Below are 21,310 nucleotides of genomic sequence, written 5' to 3' on the forward strand. Positions count from 1 at the left end.
ATGGGGCGCTCTGACGTCACTCTGGAGCGCCCCGGGAGCCGCGCAGACTGTAAGTATACCGCTCCCCCGCTCCTACTATGGCAACCAGGACTTTAATAGCGTCCTGGGTGCCATAGTAACACTGAAAGCATTTTGAAGACGGATCCGTCTTCAAATGCTTTCAGTACACTCGCGTTTTTCCGGATCCGGCGTGTAATTCCGGCAAGTGGAGTACACGCCAGATCCGGACAACGCAAGTGTGAAAGAGGCCTTATATATATTACATTCTCCAACAGAAGTTGGTACCACAAATATTAGAGAGAAGCGGACCCCCTTGACCTTTATGGAAAAGTTTTCTAGGCATGCTCTCCGACCTATACAGAGATCAAGAGCACCTATTGTGAATGGTGGATCCAGTATTATCTATACAGAGGTGTTACTTGTCATTGTAATTCTGCCTGTAGTCATAAGGATAATGACTCTTGAAAAATTACCTGTACAAAACAGATACCCATGACCTATTACATTTCCCCTAAAGTGGTGAAAATTGGCTTCTACCTCACAGTTTTTTTTTTGCCTTCCTCTGGATCAACTTGCAGGATATCAGGCCGAACTTGATGGACAAATGTCTTTTTTCGGCCTTATAAACTATGTTACTATGTTACTATGTATTATTAAACCTAGAGGCCAGTGTGAAAATTGCAGGATTTTATATATTATTTAAAATATAGATAGTAACATTGTCGGGCATATTTATATCTGCACATTAAGGTCTGACAATATTAGAACCAAAATGGAGATTCACATTACCTTTAAGAGGCCAAACTCTCTGTTGGAATAAGCCAGAGAAGATCATGATGGTCACTGGCATACAATGTATATTGTTTTAAAAGTTATTGCCAACAGATGTGGTATCTTAAGAGAATGTAATGGGTCTCACATAAACTGTATCAACTACCGGGGTCATCATTACTCAAATAGCTGTGACAATTAGGTGTATACAAACCAGGGCAAAAGCTAGAAGTTTATGGTTCTCTTATCTGACCATAAATAAGATGGTCTGTTGACTGTCAAAATGGATCCATGATGTCTGGGAAAGTGATCCTAGAGGGTCAGAAAGAATACCTCCTAATTGATTTAAGTTGGGAGAGACCAAAGGTTAAGAGGTGTAATAAAGCCAGATATATATGTTAATTCTTAAAATTGCTATATGATACAACAGTGCCATCAAGTGGTAGATGGGCAGAAGGAATGCCAATTAAATGACATCATCCCCATGATTACCATACGTAACACCCACCTTATCTAATTGGAAATCCCTAATCCAAGAGGGGATGGGCATAGATAAGGATGAGGATATCTAATCCAATTTTTGGGACAGAAGGGAAACTAAGATCACTTGAAAAATCACTTGAGACAAAGAGGACTTGAGCCAAACATCACTTGGAACTTCTTCAGGGAGAACACTTGGGAATTCATTCATCAGCATCACTTCACACGTCAGGAACGTACCTCAGGACGGGATAGATCTGAATCTTGGAAAGCTGGGTCCCTTCTAAAAGCTCTTTATCCCAAAGCAAGGGGTAATGTATAATCCATTTTATTTGCAGTAATTATAAATCGCTCCAATTGGCATATAGTTGAGACCCCATTATTAGTGGGTCAATAGTGTTAACATTAATTTTACGGGAAATTTTAATGAACGTGCACATCATTAGAATTCCTATAATATTGCTATCAGAGTGGAATCTCTGATCGGATTTTATTATCCGTAGTTAGGTCAACGGGCGTATTTATAAGATGTCTCTTACTGCCATATTCTCTGATTGAGCATAAGGGATTTTCCACAGATTCATTTCTATTGTTTTTTTTTTTGTTGTTGTTGCATTATAATATTTTGATTACCAGTATATTAATCGGTAATAATTTGGTAAAAAGAAAAAGTAGTATTGTATTGTACTTAAGTCAGCCTGTAAACGGTGGAGCACCATCTTATGGTCAATTTTGATATTATCTTTGTATTCATTTGTATGCCATTTATACTGCTTATATCTATAATAAATTATATTTTGTATAATTAATTGCACCCTGTTTCATTAGCTGCACAAATTAACTTTAGATCTCATCAATAAAAGAACTGGCGTTTATATGTCCGCCAATTAAATTTTCATTTTTTATTTTTTTTGTTTTTCATAAAATATGGAATCATATTTTTATGGTTCCATATCTTATATAAAATAAATACCCGACAACATGGAAAATAAATAAAAAATGTAACGCAATAGGCGATTTTCTGGTGACACAACCCCTTTAAGAAGACTTTATCACATGTGAAAATTATTTGCTTCATACTTAATTTGCTGTGCACAAAGCTCTAGTGTATGTGCCGCCGTGTCAAAGCTGCTAACATGAGAGATAAACACACACAAAAAATTGGTTATCATCGCAATAGGAGCTTTCATCATTCAGCATTTAGCATTTAGCATTCTATAAATGTTAAATTCCCCATTACCCAGTAATGTAGCTCTCAGATTTTGCACACAAAGCCAGAACATTAGCAACAAAATAAGCTTTTATGTCACTTCAAATGCCTTCTACTTCACTTTAACACTAAACAAAGGCACAACAACTGAACACACAGATGACAAACAGGAAAAAGAAAAATGGTTGGAAAAAGTAATTGGAAGGTCACATGACACAAACACTTACAGTGGCCTGCTGCTTCTCAGCCTTTTCAGTTGCCTCATTAAGTTGTTTTGTGAATGTTTCCTGCAGGGACTTCATCTCTTCCCTAGTTTATTAAAAAAAGAAAGCGAGGCACGTTTAGAATTTTTTTTTTTTATTTGTACCAGATTTTTATAGCATGTTTTAAAACAAATAATAAAGATGAAAAAAAAAAACTGTATATAGAAAGGAAGAAAATCTGAAATAATTACACTGTGCTGGATATGTACAGTTCTAGATCTACTATAGATCTACAGTAGAGTGACAATGTGTGGTTTTGTCCACAGGACTTGAAGTAAGCCTATCTTTTGGTACCTTAGCCCAGACAGCTATCACACCATTAGATACTCCACAAGATACTTTGTTCAAAAAAGGGGAAAAAATTGTAATATATTTCAATTTTAGAATTTATACATTTCATTGACTCTAAATGGCCATCAAATAATAGGCAGATGTAACAAAGGTTAAAATGACACTTGACACATTGGGAGAGATGCATCAAGACTAGTGATGAGCGGCAGGGGTCATATTCGAATTCGCGATATTTCGCGAATATTTTGTAGAATATTCGGCGAATATTTGCAAATTCGAAAATTCGCAATTTTTTTTTACTCAAAAAATCGGCAAGTTAATGATTGTGTAATATGCGAATTTTCGGATTCGAATTTTTCATTGCAAATTTTTCAACTTACAACTATTAGACAAAGAAGATTATAGCACTATATTAGCTAAATTGCTCTATATTCGATTTTTTCGAATATTCGCTATATTGCTATAACTTAGTTTTTTCTAATATTCTAAAACAAGAATATATAGCAATATAGAGAATATTTGAAAAAAACAAATATAGAGCAAAATTTGCAAACACTACTACTCCTAAAGTCAAGTATATTGCAGCCTTCTTATTGGCCTACAAGCTAGAAGCAGGGAGGGATCATGTGTACTGATTAAAAAAAAAAATCGAAAAAAAAAAAAAAAAAAAAAAAAAAAAAAAGGGAATTTTTCCTCCGAATACTCGAAATTCCGAATATATATAACTATATTCGAAATATTCGCGAATTTTCAAAGTACCTATATTCGCAATAGAAATTTGAAATTCGAATATTCGTGATCAACACTAATCAAGACCAGTGCTTTCTGCGCTGGAGGATGCAGTTGCACACCTCGTCATAAATTAGGTGCATCCTCTGGCAGTCCCTGCACCTAAACAGAAATATACCGTGCCCCCTTTCTTTGAAAAGTGGAGAGGGCAGGGTAAAAACTGCCTTTTGCGACTTTTAAGTCACATTTAAAAAGTCTGAAACATTTGGTTTTTAACACCACTTTGCAGGCATTATACTGTATATTGATAACCTATCCTCAGGATAGGTCATCAATATCTGATCGGCAGGAGTCAGACACCCATCACCCCCCACTGATTAGCTGTTTGCACACTACGGTAGCGCTCCATTCAAGTGAGTCCTCTTCATTATACTCAATGGAGTGAGTCCTCTTCATTACACTGCCCATTGTCTTGAAGTTTCGGCAGCACAATGTAATTACAAGTACTCGCTCCATTCACTTGAAATTACACTACACTCCTGCTGCAAGGGAGACAATGGACAGTGTAATGAAGAGAAAGCAGCACTCGCATGGAGTGACACCTCTTTAAACAGCTGATCAGTGGGGTTGGCCGATGTTAGACCCCTGCAGATAAGATACCGATGACCAATCCTGAAGATAGGTCATTAATATATATTGCCTGCACAACCCCTTTAAGGTTTGCTTCAAAACCTAATGGTTGCTTCATCTGTATATTGTAGAAAATGTTGACTACTGTCTATCTATCTTCAAACTATTCAAGTAGACAGTAAAGGAGGCTGTAGTTATCAATACTATTCCCTAAAGGTTTCTCAAATTTTTGCCCAGAAACGTTTACATAGATAAAGTTTGAAAAGATTAGTAATTACCCTTTATTTACCCGGCTTGTATATAAGATGCAAAGTCCATTAACATGCTTAAGTTATAAAAGTTTTATTGTGTTTGACAATATTCTCTCATTTTGTTCAGAGGTTTTCACATATAAAACATGAATTTATTAAATCATCAATAGACTCTACTCAAGTAGAAATTAGATGAATTCTATAAATTAAAAAGGCTGGCTGGATGTACGGAACTCAGTATTTCACTAGTCGGATTGCAAAAGAAATTAACTCATGGAATTGTAAAGGATTATAGTGAAATGCTATAAATTTTGAGTCCCTTTTTTAGGTTCTGCAACATTTTGAAACAAATGGTTTATGATCTTGACATTTTGGTCTCACTATAAAATGTACTTTCAAATTTGTGATACTTTTCATCATAATAAAGCGTTGTCAGAACCACATTGACTTACCACATCCAAAAGAACGATTTTTAGAAGAAAAGTGCATTTCCATTAGGCTTATCCTAAATCCTACAGATTCGAAGTAACTCATACATCAAAATACTATTTATTAAAAATAAGTATTATACAGCACGCTACTAAAATAAGATACAATGCAAATTTATGGGGAACCTATTGGGTTATTTAAAGAGGTTACGCCATGATTAATGTAAAAAATGAAAATTGGACATTATATAGTATATGGCAATACCTTTCTAACAAATCTAGAACCAGCCCTGTACCTCACATGGATCCAGAAATCTCCATATTCACTGATCCAATTGCTCTGCTAAATTATCTTCAGCCTGGAAGCTGAACTTTCCCTGTAATTGCCACTGCTTCTAACAGAACATATGGCTGGTGGCAGTTGAAAACTTGAACTGAGCATGTTCGACCAGTTCAGTCAGATGGACAAAAAATTTAAGGGAAAGAGCAAACAACAGGTGGTGCTATACAGATACATTTTATTGAATAGCTCACTGGCTATGCAACATTTTTATTTACATGCAATTACAAAAGTATTCAAATCCTGGTACTTCTTTGAAAAATATAGAAATGCCTTGTAACATAACAATTTTAATTAATAAAAATGAGAAAATATGTAAAAATCTCAGACTTAAAGATCATACAAATGACAATGACAAACTTGTAAACTATTTTTCTCACATAGAGGACTAAAATTGCAGAGATGATGGTTTAGCTGGGGTGATTGCCTGGGAAATCAGTGGTTGCAAAATAGGCGCTCATCCCCAACTTGCAACAGTAACAAACTCGCCTATTTGCATATTTTTTGGACTACAGCCTATATTTCTTTACATGATCAGCTAATCAGAGTGCAGGAGCCACATTTATATGCTTTAGTCAAGAAAACTGAAAATAACCAGGACCATTCTCACATATTCCCATGCTATAAAGTGGGTAAACGCTATAGAGCTTGATTGCAGTAAATGAATGACTGTGGATGGGGATGAGCTGGGTTATTCTGATAATGTTGCTTAACATCCCCATACTGCAGAACACAGTGCCAAAATATTACAGATTGTCTATAAGAAAAGAATGATAGAGGTTGGTGGTAAACCAGGTCATTCTCACGCCACTGCTTTATGCATCTATTGTGCAGATATGATCCCCTGCCATTCTCAAAGCTGTGCTTTGTTATGTGAGAATATTTCAAGAGGTAAAATAGAGTGCAAACACGACACACTTTATATTAGCAAACTGCCAAAACAATTTAATGTACTGTATCTTCTGATCTCTGATTGATAAATATCAGCAATGCAAATTTTTCAAAAATTCTGATTAGTTAGAATTAGAGTTGAGCGAACACCTGGATGTTCGGGTTCGAGAAGTTCGGCCGAACATCCCGGAAATGTTCGGGTTCGGGATCCGAACCCGATCCGAACTTCGTCCCGAACCCGAACCCCATTGAAGTCAATGGGGACCCGAACTTTTCGGCACTAAAAAGGCTGTAAAACAGCCCAGGAAAGAGCTAGAGGGCTGCAAAAGGCAGCAACATGTAGGTAAATCCCCTGCAAACAAATGTGGATAGGGAAATGAATTAAAATAAAAATTAAATAAATAAAAATTAACCAAAATCAATTGGAGAGAGGTTCCATAGCAGAGAATCTGGCTTCCCGTCACCCACCACTGGAACAGTCCATTCTCAGATATTTAGGCCCCGGCACCCAGGCAGAGGAGAGAGGTCCCGTAACAGAGAATCTGTCTTCATGTCAGCAGAGAATTAGTCTGCATGTCATAGCAGAGAATGAGGCTTCACGTCAGCCACCACTGCAACAGTCCATTGGCATATATTTAGGCCCAGCACCCAGGCAGAGGAGAGAGGTCCCGTAACAGACAATCTGGCTTCATGTCAGCAGAGAATCAGTCTGCATGTCATAGCAGAGAATCAGGCTTCACGTCACCCACCACTGCAACAGTCCATTGTCATAAATTTAGGCCCAGCACTAGTGTTGAGCGGCATGTCCCATATTCGAATTCGCGAAATTTTGTGAATATTCGAAAGAATATTCGTAAAATATTCGCGATTATTCAAATTCGTTATTATTTCGCATATGCGATAATTCGAATTTTCGCATCGCATAATACATATGCTATGCAAAATTCACATGTGCGCTAATGAAATCGCCTTACGAAGATTCGCAACTCAATTCAATCACTAATGTATGAATGCAATGCCCTTTGCCTCTGTTCTGGGACAAGTGTAGATATTCGCATGTGCGCTAATAAAATCGCCTTACGAAGATTCGCACCTCAATCACTTTCTAGGGAATGTGAGACTTTTGGGAATCAATCGAGATACAGTGGGGGGTGATGACAGTAGTTGACAGAGTACAGATCAATGTAATCTGTAAGGTGGAAAGTAAAATAAAAAATACGAATATTCGTAAATCGAATTTTACGAAGTTCTACGTATTCGCGAATATGGTGCTATACTATATGAATGCACAGGCCTTTGCCTCTCTGTTCTGGGGACAAGTGTAGATATTTGCATTTGCGTTAATAAAATCGCCTTACGAAGATTCGCAGCTCAATTCAATCACTAATGTATGAATGCAAAGCCCTTTGCCTCTGTTCTGGGACAAGTGTAGATATTCGCATGTGCGCTAATAAAATCGCCTTACGAAGATTCGCAACTCAATTCACTAATGTATGAATGCAAAGCCCTTTGCCTCTGTTCTGGGACGTTCCGATATTCGCATGTGCGCTAATAAAATCGCCTTACGAAGATTCGCGCCTCAATCACTTTCTAGGCAATGTGAGTAAGATCTGAGCTGTTGGACCTTTGGGAAACAATCAATTATATGTGTACTGTAATTTTGTGGGGGGGGGGAAAAAACAAAAAACGAATATTCGTTTTTACGAATATATAGCACTATATTCGAAATATTCGCGAAATCGCGAAGTTGCGATATTCGCGAAAAAAATTTGCTTTTCGAATATTCGCGCTCAACACTACCCAGCACCCAGGCAGAGGAGAGAGGTCCCGTAACAGACAATCTGGCTTCATGTCAGCAGAGAATCAGTCTGCATGTCATAGCAGAGAATGAGGCTTCACGTCAGCCACCACTGCAACAGTCCATTGGCATATATTTAGGCCCAGCACCCAGGCAGAGGAGGGAGGTCCCGTAACAGACAATCTGGCTTCATGTCAGCAGAGAATCAGTCTTCATATCATAGCAGAGAATCAGGCTTCACGTCAGCCACCACTGTAAGAGTCCATTGGCATATATTTAGGCCCAGCACACACACAGGCAGAGGAGAGAGGTCCCGTAACAGAGAATCTGTCTTCATGTCAGCAGAGAATCAGTCTGCATGTCATAGCAGAGAATGAGGCTTCACGTCACCCACCACTGCAACAGTCCATTGGCATATATTTAGGCCCAGCACACACACAGGCAGAGGAGAGAGGTCCCGTAACAGAGAATCTGTCTTCATGTCAGCAGAGAATCAGTCTGCATGTCATAGCAGAGAATGAGGCTTCACGTCAGCCACCACTGCAACAGTCCATTGGCATATATTTAGGCCCAGCACCCAGGCAGAGGAGGGAGGTCCCGTAACAGAGAATCTGTCTTCATGTCAGCAGAGAATTAGTCTGCATGTCATAGCAGAGAATGAGGCTTCACGTCAGCCACCACTGCAACAGTCCATTGGCATATATTTAGGCCCAGCACACACACAGGCAGAGGAGAGAGGTCCCGTAACAGAGAATCTGGCTTCATGTCAGCAGAGAATCAGTCTGCATGTCATAGCAGAGAATGAGGCTTCACGTCAGCCACCACTGCAACAGTCCATTGGCATATATTTAGGCCCAGCACACACACAGGCAGAGGAGAGAGGTCCCGTAACAGAGAATCTGGCTTCATGTCAGCAGAGAATCAGTCTGCATGTCATAGCAGAGAATGAGGCTTCACGTCAGCCACCACTGCAACAGTCCATTGGCATATATTTAGGCCCAGCACCCAGGCAGAGGAGGGAGGTCCCGTAACAGACAATCTGGCTTCATGTCAGCAGAGAATCAGTCTTCATATCATAGCAGAGAATCAGGCTTCACGTCAGCCACCACTGTAAGAGTCCATTGGCATATATTTAGGCCCAGCACACACACAGGCAGAGGAGAGAGGTCCCGTAACAGAGAATCTGTCTTCATGTCAGCAGAGAATCAGTCTGCATGTCATAGCAGAGAATGAGGCTTCACGTCACCCACCACTGCAACAGTCCATTGGCATATATTTAGGCCCAGCACACACACAGGCAGAGGAGAGAGGTCCCGTAACAGAGAATCTGTCTTCATGTCAGCAGAGAATCAGTCTGCATGTCATAGCAGAGAATGAGGCTTCACGTCAGCCACCACTGCAACAGTCCATTGGCATATATTTAGGCCCAGCACCCAGGCAGAGGAGGGAGGTCCCGTAACAGAGAATCTGTCTTCATGTCAGCAGAGAATTAGTCTGCATGTCATAGCAGAGAATGAGGCTTCACGTCAGCCACCACTGCAACAGTCCATTGGCATATATTTAGGCCCAGCACACACACAGGCAGAGGAGAGAGGTCCCGTAACAGAGAATCTGGCTTCATGTCAGCAGAGAATCAGTCTGCATGTCATAGCAGAGAATGAGGCTTCACGTCACCCACCACTGCAACAGTCCATTGGCATATATTTAGGCCTAGCACACAGGCAGAGCAGAGAGGTCCCGTAACAGACAATCTGGCTTCATGTCAGCAGAGAATCAGTCTGCATGTCATAGCAGAGAATCAGGCTTCACGTCAGCCACCACTGCAACAGTCCATTGTCATAAATTTAGGCCCAGCACCCAGGCAGAGGAGAGAGGTCCCGTAACAGACAATCTGGCTTCATGTCAGCAGAGAATTAGTCTGCATGTCATAGCAGAGAATCAGGCTTCATGTCAGCCACCACTGCAACAGTCCATTGGCATATATTTAGGCCTAGCACACAGGCAGAGGAGAGGTTCATTCAACTTTGGGTAGCCTCGCAATATAATGGTAAAATGAAAATAAAAATAGGATTGAATGAGGAAGTGCCCTGGAGTCCAATAATATATGGTTATGGGGAGGTAGTTAATGTCTAATCTGGACAAGGGACGGACAGGTCCTGTGGGATCCATGCCTGGTTCATTTTTATGAACGTCAGCTTGTCCACATTGGCTGTAGACAGGCGGCTGCGTTTGTCTGTAATGACGCCCCCTGCCGTGCTGAATACACGTTCAGACAAAACGCTGGCTGCCGGGCAGGCCAGCACCTCCAAGGCATAAAAGGCTAGCTCTGGCCACGTGGACAATTTAGAGACCCAGAAGTTGAATGGGGCCGAACCATCAGTCAGTACGTGGAGGGGTGTGCACACGTACTGTTCCACCATGTTAGTGAAATGTTGCCTCCTGCTAACACGTTGCGTATCAGGTGGTGGTGCAGTTAGCTGTGGCGTGTTGACAAAAGTTTTCCACATCTCTGCCATGCTAACCCTGCCCTCAGAGGAGCTGGCCGTGACACAGCTGCCTTGGCGACCTCTTGCTCCTCCTCTGCCTTGGCCTTGGGCTTCCACTTGTTCCCCTGTGACATTTGGGAATGCTCTCAGTAGCGCGTCTACCAACGTGCGCTTGTACTCGCGCATCTTCCTATCACGCTCCAGTGCAGGAAGTAAGGTGGGCACATTGTCTTTGTAGCGTGGATCCAGCAGGGTGGCAACCCAGTAGTCCGCACAGGTTAAAATGTGGGCAACTCTGCTGTCGTTGCGCAGGCACTGCAGCATGTAGTCGCTCATGTGTGCCAGGCTGCCCAGGGATAAGGACAAGCTGTCCTCTGTGGGAGGCGTATCGTCATCGTCCTGCCTTTCCCCCCAGCCACGCACCAGTGATGGACCCGAGCTGCGTTGGGTGCCACCCCGCTGTGACCATGCTTCATCCTCATCCTCCTCCACCTCCTCCTCATCCTCGTCCTCCTCGTCCTCCAGTAGTGGGCCCTGGCTGGCCACATTTGTACCTGGCCTCTGCTGTTGCCAAAAACCTCCCTCTGAGTCACTTCGAAGAGACTGGCCTGAAAGTGCTAAAAATGACCCCTCTTCCTCCTCCTCCTCCTCCTCCTCCTGGGCCACCTCCTCTTCCATCATCGCCCTAAGTGTTTTCTCAAGGAGACATAGAAGTGGTATTGTAACGCTGATAACGGTGTCATCGCCACTGGCCATGTTGGTGGAGTACTCGAAACAGCGCAACAGGGCACACAGGTCTCGCATGGAGGCCCAGTCATTGGTGGTGAAGTGGTGCTGTTCTGTAGTGCGACTGACCCGTGCGTGCTGCAGCTGAAACTCCACTATGGCCTGCTGCTGCTCGCACAGTCTGTCCAGCATGTGCAAGGTGGAGTTCCACCTGGTGGGCACGTCGCATATGAGGCGGTGAGCGGGAAGGCCGAAGTTACGCTGTAGCGCAGACAGGCGAGCAGCAGCAGGATGTGAACGCCGGAAGCGCGAACAGACGGCCCGCACTTTATGCAGCAGCTCTGACATGTCGGGGTAGTTGTGAATGAACTTCTGCACCACCAAATTCAGCACATGCGCCAAGCAAGGGATGTGCGTCAAATTGGCTAGTCCCAGAGCTGCAACGAGATTTCGCCCATTATCACACACCACCAGGCCGGGCTTGAGGCTCACCGGCAGCAACCACTCGTCGGTCTGTTGTTCTATACCCCGCCACAACTCCTGTGCGGTGTGGGGCCTGTCCCCCAAACATATGAGTTTCAGAATGGCCTGCTGACGTTTACCCCGGGCTGTGCTGAAGTTGGTGGTGAAGGTGTGTGGCTGACTGGATGAGCAGGTGGAAGAAGAGGAGGAGGAAGCCGAGAAGGAGGAGGTGGCAACAGGAGGCAAAGAATGTTGCCCTGCGATCCTTGGCGGCGGAAGGACGTGCGCCAAACAGCTCTCCGCCTGGGGCCCAGCTGCCACTACATTTACCCAGTGTGCAGTTAGGGAGATATAGCGTCCCTGGCCGTGCTTACTGGTCCACGTATCTGTGGTTAGGTGGACCTTGCCACAGATGGCGTTGCGCAGTGCACACTTGATTTTATCGGATACTTGGTTGTGCAGGGAAGGCACGGCTCTCTTGGAGAAGTAGTGCCGGCTGGGAACAACATACTGTGGGACAGCAAGCGACATGAGCTGTTTGAAGCTGTCTGTGTCCACCAGCCTAAATGACAGCATTTCATAGGCCAGTAGTTTAGAAATGCTGGCATTCAGGGCCAGGGATCGAGGGTGGCTAGGTGGGAATTTACGCTTTCTATCAAATGTTTGTGAGATGGAGAGCTGAACGCTGGCGTGTGACATGGTTGAGACGCTTGGTGACGGAGGTGGTGGTGGTGGTGTTGGTGGTACATCCCCTGTTTGCTGGGCGGCAGGTGCCAACGTTCCTCCAGAGGCGGAGGAAGAGGCCGAGGCGGCAGCAGCAGAATAGGCCGAGGCGGCAGCAGCAGAAGAGGTAGCAGGGGGAGCCTGAGTGACTTCCTTGGTTTTAAGGTGTTTACTCCACTGCAGTTCATGCTTTGCATGCAGGTGCCTGGTCATGCAGGTTGTGCTCAGGTTCAGAACGTTAATGCCTCGCTTCAGGCTCTGATGGCACAGCGTGCAAACCACTCGGGTCTTGTCGTCAGCACATTGTTTGAAGAAGTGCCATGCCAGGGAACTCCTTGAAGCTGCCTTTGGGGTGCTCGGTCCCAGATGGCGGCGGTCAGTAGCAGGCGGAGTCTCTTGGCGGCGGGTGTTCTGCTTTTGCCCACTGCTCCCTCTTTTGCTACGCTGTTGGCTCGGTCTCACCACTGCCTCTTCCTCCGAACTGTGAAAGTCAGTGGCACGACCTTCATTCCATGTGGGGTCTAGGACCTCATCGTCCCCTGCATCGTCTTCCACCCAGTCTTGATCCCTGACCTCCTGTTCAGTCTGCACACTGCAGAAAGACGCAGCAGTTGGCACCTGTGTTTCGTCATCATCAGAGACATGCTGAGGTGGTATTCCCATGTCCTCATCATCAGGAAACATAAGTGGTTGTGCGTCAGTGCATTCTATGTCTTTCACCGCTGGGGAAGGGCTAGGTGGATGCCCTTGGGAAACCCTGCCAGCGGAGTCTTCAAACAGCATAAGAGACTGCTGCATAACTTGAGGCTGAGACAGTTTCCCTGGTATGCATGGGGGTGATGTGACAGACTGATGGGGTTGGTTTTCAGGCGCCATCTGTGCGCTTTCTGCAGAAGACTGGGTGGGAGATAATGTGAACGTGCTGGATCCACTGTCGGCCACCCAATTGACTAATGCCTGTACCTGCTCAGGCCTTACCATCCTTAGAACGGCATTGGGCCCCACCATATATCGCTGTAAATTCTGGCGGCTACTGGGACCTGAGGTAGTTGGTACACTAGGACGTGTGGATGTGGCAGAACGGCCACGTCCTCTCCCAGCACCAGAGGGTCCACTAACACCACCACGACCATGTCCACGTCCGCGTCCCTTACTAGATGTTTTTCTCATTGTTATGGTTCACCACAACAACAAATATATTATTTGGCCCAATGTATTGTATTCAAATTCAGCGGGATATAAATTTGAGGCCTAGTATTTAGGCGCTGGGTGACCGGTATGGATTTAGTGACAGAATTAGACTTGGAAATGCACAGAAGCGTGTGTGTGAAGTTATTCTGAATGACCCTATGTGCACCTTCAATATGATCTACCCTTTTAGGGATAGATTTCAAATAGCTCTGATATAGCAGAAACGACTAAATTATGAAATTGCTAAATTGGGAATTGTATTTCAACCCAGAACAAAAAATGTGCTTTGACGGACACTAAATAACTTTCCCAGCCACAACAGGACAGCGGTAACGAGAGATTTAGCGGGATATAAATTTGAGGCCTAGTATTTAGGCGCTGGGTGACAGGTATGGGTTTAGTGACAGAATTAGATTTGGAAATGCACAGTAGCGGGTGTGTGAAGTTATTCTGAATGACCCTATGTGCACCTTGAATATTATATACCCTTTTAGGGATAGATTTCAAATAGCTCTGATATAGCAGAAACCACTAAATTATGAAATTGCTAAATTGGGAATTGTATTTCAACCCAGAACAAGAAATGTGCTTGAACGGACACTAAATAACTCGCCCAGCTACAGCACTAGGGACAGATTTAGCGGGATATAAATTTGAGGCCTAGTATTTAGGCGCTGGGTGACAGGTATGGGTTTAGTGCCAGAATTAGACTTGGAAATACACAGTAGCGGGTGTGTGTGAAGTTATTCTGAATGACCCAATGTGCACCTTGAATATTATATACCCTTTTAGGGATAGATTTCAAATAGCTCTGATATAGCAGAAACCACTAAATTATGAAATTGCTAAATTGGGAATTGTATTTCAACCCAGAACAAGAAATGTGCTTGAACGGACACTAAATAACTCGCCCAGCTACAGCACTAAGGACAGATTTAGCGGGATATAAATTTGAGGCCTAGTATTTAGGCGCTGGGTGACAGGTATGGGTTTAGTGCCAGAATTAGACTTGGAAATACACAGTAGCGGGTGTGTGTGAAGTTATTCTGAATGACCCAATGTGCACCTTGAATATTATATACCCTTTTAGGGATAGATTTCAAATAGCTCTGATATAGCAGAAACCACTAAATTATGAAATTGCTAAATTGGGAATTGTATTTCAACCCAGAACAAGAAATGTGCTTGAACGGACACTAAATAACTCGCCCAGCTACAGCACTAGGGACAGATTTAGCGGGATATAAATTTGAGGCCTAGTATTTAGGCGCTGGGTGACAGGTATGGGTTTAGTGCCAGAATTAGACTTGGAAATACACAGTAGCGGGTGTGTGTGAAGTTATTCTGAATGACCCAATGTGCACCTTGAATATTATATACCCTTTTAGGGATAGATTTCAAATAGCTCTGATATAGCAGAAACCACTAAATTATGAAATTGCTAAATTGGGAATTGTATTTCAACCCAGAACAAGAAATGTGCTTGAACGGACACTAAATAACTCGCCCAGCTACAGCACTAAGGACAGATTTAGCGGGATATAAATTTGAGGCCTAGTATTTAGGCGCTGGGTGACAGGTATGGGTTTAGTGCCAGAATTAGACTTGGAAATACACAGTAGCGGGTGTGTGTGAAGTTATTCTGAATGACCCAATGTGCACCTTGAATATTATATACCCTTTTAGGGATAGATTTCAAATAGCTCTGATATAGCAGAAACCACTAAATTATGAAATTGCTAAATTGGGAATTGTATTTCAACCCAGAACAAGAAATGTGCTTGAACGGACACTAAATAACTCGCCCAGCTACAGCACTAAGGACAGATTTAGCGGGATATAAATTTGAGGCCTAGTATTTAGGCGCTGGGTGACAGGTATGGGTTTAGTGCCAGAATTAGACTTGGAAATACACAGTAGCGGGTGTGTGTGAAGTTATTCTGAATGACCCAATGTGCACCTTGAATATTATATACCCTTTTAGGGATAGATTTCAAATAGCTCTGATATAGCAGAAACCACTAAATTATGAAATTGCTAAATTGGGAATTGTATTTCAACCCAGAACAAGAAATGTGCTTGAACGGACACTAAATAACTCGCCCAGCTACAGCACTAGGGACAGATTTAGCGGGATATAAATTTGAGGCCTAGTATTTAGGCGCTGGGTGACAGGTATGGGTTTAGTGCCAGAATTAGACTTGGAAATACACAGTAGCGGGTGTGTGTGAAGTTATTCTGAATGACCCAATGTGCACCTTGAATATTATATACCCTTTTAGGGATAGATTTCAAATAGCTCTGATATAGCAGAAACCACTAAATTATGAAATTGCTAAATTGGGAATTGTATTTCAACCCAGAACAAGAAATGTGCTTGAACGGACACTAAATAACTCGCCCAGCTACAGCACTAAGGACAGATTTAGCGGGATATAAATTTGAGGCCTAGTATTTAGGCGCTGGGTGACAGGTATGGGTTTAGTGCCAGAATTAGACTTGGAAATACACAGTAGCGGGTGTGTGTGAAGTTATTCTGAATGACCCAATGTGCACCTTGAATATTATATACCCTTTTAGGGATAGATTTCAAATAGCTCTGATATAGCAGAAACCACTAAATTATGAAATTGCTAAATTGGGAATTGTATTTCAACCCAGAACAAGAAATGTGCTTGAACGGACACTAAATAACTCGCCCAGCTACAGCACTAGGGACAGATTTAGCGGGATATAAATTTGAGGCCTAGTATTTAGGCGCTGGGTGACAGGTATGGGTTTAGTGCCAGAATTATACTTGGAAATACACAGTAGCGGGTGTGTGTGAAGTTATTCTGAATGACCCAATGTGCACCTTGAATATTATATACCCTTTTAGGGATAGATTTCAAATAGCTCTGATATAGCAGAAACCACTAAATTATGAAATTGCTAAATTGGGAATTGTATTTCAACCCAGAACAAGAAATGTGCTTGAACGGACACTAAATAACTCGCCCAGCTACAGCACTAAGGACAGATTTAGCGGGATATAAATTTGAGGCCTAGTATTTAGGCGCTGGGTGACAGGTATGGGTTTAGTGCCAGAATTAGACTTGGAAATACACAGTAGCGGGTGTGTGTGAAGTTATTCTGAATGACCCAATGTGCACCTTGAATATTATATACCCTTTTAGGGATAGATTTCAAATAGCTCTGATATAGCAGAAACCACTAAATTATGAAATTGCTAAATTGGGAATTGTATTTCAACCCAGAACAAGAAATGTGCTTGAACGGACACTAAATAACTCGCCCAGCTACAGCACTAAGGACAGATTTAGCGGGATATAAATTTGAGGCCTAGTATTTAGGCGCTGGGTGACAGGTATGGGTTTAGTGCCAGAATTAGACTTGGAAATACACAGTAGCGGGTGTGTGTGAAGTTATTCTGAATGACCCAATGTGCACCTTGAATATTATATACCCTTTTAGGGATAGATTTCAAATAGCTCTGATATAGCAGAAACCACTAAATTATGAAATTGCTAAATTGGGAATTGTATTTCAACCCAGAACAAGAAATGTGCTTGAACGGACACTAAATAACTCGCCCAGCTACAGCACTAGGGACAGATTTAGCTGGATATAAATTTGAGGCCTAGTATTTAGGCGCTGGGTGACAGGTATGGGTTTAGTGCCAGAATTAGACTTGGAAATACACAGTAGCGGGTGTGTGTGAAGTTATTCTGAATGACCCAATGTGCACCTTGAATATTATATACCCTTTTAGGGATAGATTTCAAATAGCTCTGATATAGCAGAAACCACTAAATTATGAAATTGCTAAATTGGGAATTGTATTTCAACCCAGAACAAGAAATGTGCTTGAACGGACACTAAATAACTCGCCCAGCTACAGCACTAAGGACAGATTTAGCGGGATATAAATTTGAGGCCTAGTATTTAGGCGCTGGGTGACCGGTATGGATTTAGTGACAGAATTAGACTGGGATATGGCCAAAAAATAAACAGACTATTGCTGGTTAAATGCACTTGGTGTGACAGCTTCACCCTGATGTAGGCTTTAGCCAAAAAACAACCACACCATTGAGGGTTAAATGCACTTGGTGACAGGCGCAGCTTGCCCCTGATTTAGTATATGGCCAAAAAATGAACAGACTATTGCTGGTTAAATGCACTTGGTGTGACAGCTTCACCCTGATGTAGGCTTTAGCCAAAAAACAACCACACCATTGAGGGTTAAATGCACTTGGTGACAGGCGCAGCTTGCCCCTGATTTTGTATATGGCCAAAAAATGAACAGACTATTGCTGGTTAAATGCACTTGGTGTGACAGCTTCACCCTGATGTAGGCTTTAGCCAAAAAACAACCACACCATTGAGGGTTAAATGCACTTGGTCGCAGCTTGTGCTGGCGCACCACAAGACACAAAATGGCCGCCGATCACCCCAGAAAAATGTGACTGACAAACGGTCTGGGCAGCCTAAAAACAGTGAGCAATTGAGGATCAGCAGCTCAATGATCCACAGCTGCAGATCGATCAGTTAATCAAGTCCTTTGGAGGAGTTAATCTGCCTAATCTCGCCCTACTGTCGCAGCCGCAACCTCTCCCTACGCTAATCAGAGCAGAGTGACGGGCGGCGCTATGTGACTCCAGCTTAAATAGAGGCTGGGTCACATGGTGCTCTGGCCAATCACAGCCATGCCAATAGTAGGCATGGCTGTGATGGCCTCTTGGGGCAAGTAGTATGACGCTTGTTGATTGGCTGCTTTGCAGCCTTTCAAAAAGCGCCAAGAAAGCGTCACAAAAGCGCGAAGAAAGCGACGAACACCGAACCCGAACCCGGACTTTTACGAAAATGTCCGGGTTCGGGTCCGTGTCACGGACACCCCAAAATTCGGTACGAACCCGAACTATACAGTTCGAGTTCGCTCATCCCTAGTTAGAATCAGTCTTTTTGAGATTTGATTCAGGAGAAATTTTCCTAAGAAAGAGAGATTGACTTTTCCATGTGTTTCAAGTACTTTTTATTCGGGTAGAATCAATTTGTACCAAAATTGAATTTCTTGACCGATTCGGATGAATCCTGGACAAGGGACATTTTACCATCAACAAATATGACAGAAAGATATGGCAATCTTGAAATGTGGCCCATTCATTTTAGGGATTTCACTACTCATATATCATAAAAACCAAACAAACTGAAAGATGGTATGGATCATATAAAGGCTATGCAGGGATAAACAAGAGGACCCTTTCTTTTCTGAAAATCACTACAGGCATACTATTTATGAATATGTTGTGTTATAATATATTGTGTTATAATTAGAGAAGAGAGAATTTGTCAAAAATTAGATTCGGACAGTTTGATGAATAAAAAAAAAAAAATTGGTTTGATCCAAATTGGCTTGTGGCCAATCACGTTAAAAACCGGCTATTTCTTGGCTGCAGAGAGCCTTTATAGTGGTGTAGAACACTGTGCCTTGCAGTAACACGCATAGGGAGTCTGCTTTGGTAGTGAAACAATACTATGAGTCAGTATGACAAGAAGATGACAGGCATCGCTCTTAGAATGACTGCACACTTCACTTATTAGGGCAGTCACGGGGTCCAAAACTGACCAAATAACTGGAGTGTAAACTTAGCCTTACAGGTCAATGTTGGCGTCAAGAAGAATCGCACTCCTTTTACACCTTTGGCAGCTGATTCCACATAGATGTCTTCAGAACCAGTTCTACAGGGTGGGCCATTTATATGGATACACCTTAATAAAATGGGAATGGTTGGTGATATTAACTTCCTGTTTGTGGCACATTAGTATATGTGAGGGGGGAAACTTCCAGTATCCGTAGTTTAGGGTGCTGCACATCTCGTATCTTCACAGCATATGCTGCGAATATACGAGAAGTGCAGCACCTTAAAATAACGGATACTGGAAGCCTGTGCTAGCATTTCTCCTGCGGTGTTGCTATCAGTGTGTGAAGAGTGGGAGAAGAGGGTTGCATTGACAATCCAACACAATGGGCAGCACATTGAACACATTTTATAAGTGGTCAGAAACTTGTAAATAACTCATGAAAGAATAAAGTTACGTTACAACCAAGCACACCATTGTTTTTCTTGTGAAATTCCCAATAAGTTTGATGTGTCACATGACCCTCTTCCTATTGAAAAAAACTAAAGTTGGATTCAAAATGGCCGACTTCAAAATGACCGCCATGGTCACCACCCATCTTGAAAAGTTTCCCCCCTCACATATACTAATGTGCCACAAACAGGAAGTTAATATCACCAACCATTCCCATTTTATTAAGGTGTATACATATAAATGGCCCACCCTGTATTAAACGCTTAAACAAGTAAAGCCCCCCCCCCCGACAAAGTAGAGAGGGTGTCAGCAGTAAGTTTATTTTGACGGCCACTGATTATTTTGCCCTTCTTCTTATTTTGCTAAAGCCACAAAAAAAACAGGAGTGGATCTAAAACAGAGATGACACATGAATAAAATATTTGCATGTCTTCTGTGTTTTGTGCCCACTCTTGCTTTTGGCTATTAAATCATAAGCCAATTCTGATGCAAAATAGGGACCATGTCATGCAGGCCTTACAGCTGTTAGATAGACAGGATCTGTTGTGCATCACATTTTTCCTTCCTACTGACAGATTAGAAGAAGGGTCAAACAAATAATGATGTCAGCCAGGCCAAAAGGCAAAATAGTGACCTAGTCATGAAGTGGGGAGGGTGGGAACAGCATGGGAAGTCCACAGAGTGGCCTTATGACATAGTGGTGAGGTGGAAGCAGCATAAGAAGACCACAGAGTAGCCGTATGACATAGTGGTGAGGTGGAAGCAGCATAAGGAGACCACAGAGTGGCCCAATGACAGAGTCTGGAGGTGGCAGCAGCATCAGGAGGCCACAGACTGGCACCATCTCAGAGTTTGGAGGTGGCGGCAGAAGCAGCATTAGGAGGAGGGCACAGAGTGGCACAATGACAGTGTAGAGGTGGCGGCAGCATTAGGAGGCCACAGAGTGGCACAATGACAGTGTGGAGGTGGCAGCAGCATCAGGAGATCACAGAGTGGCAAGGTGACGTCGCAGCAGCATCATGAGATCACAAAGTGGCAAGGTGACATAGTGTGGAGGTGGCAGCAGAATCATGAGATCACAAAGTGGCAAGGTGACATAGTGTGGAGGTGGCAGCAGAATCAAAAGACCACAGAGTGGCAAGGTGACATAGTGTGGAGGTGGCAGCGGCATCAGGAGACAACAGAGTGGCAAGTTGACATAGTGTAGAGGTGGCAGCAGCGTCAGGAGACCACAGAGTGGCAAGGTCAAGTCGATTGGGGAGGTGGGTGGCGATACCATTACCAGCTGAAGATGGTGGGTGAAATAAGGATCACTTGGCATCAGATGTGTGGCCTCAGGTGGGTGGCAGCATCAGAATAGTAGCTGTGGCAGGTAGCCAGAAGAAACCGATCTCTTTTGTGTTGGTGTGGCACCATGGATGATCTGGTCTGATGCTTAAGGCATTTGTGGGTGGAAATTCTGGCTGATCCACACCTGATTCATCTTTACAAATGTCAGTCTCTCCACATTTTGGGTGGACGGGCGAGTTCTTCTTGGGGTAACTTTG

At 43.1% G+C, this 21,310-nt stretch overlaps 1 protein-coding gene across 1 annotated transcript in view; it reads right to left on the reverse strand.

The window, feature by feature from the left end:
* The window catches only part of LUZP2 (leucine zipper protein 2), a 586,300-nt gene that overhangs the window by 240,584 nt on the left and 324,406 nt on the right, over positions 1–21,310 (reverse strand). Inside the window, exon 4 of the mRNA XM_044269274.1 lies at positions 2,689–2,770. Coding sequence (XP_044125209.1) covers positions 2,689–2,770 — 82 coding nt within the window. The remainder of the gene's footprint in view (positions 1–2,688; positions 2,771–21,310) is intronic.

The sequence above is a fragment of the Bufo gargarizans genome, chromosome 10, assembly GCF_014858855.1.
Source record: "Bufo gargarizans isolate SCDJY-AF-19 chromosome 10, ASM1485885v1, whole genome shotgun sequence".
Taxonomy (NCBI): Eukaryota; Metazoa; Chordata; class Amphibia; order Anura; family Bufonidae; genus Bufo; species Bufo gargarizans.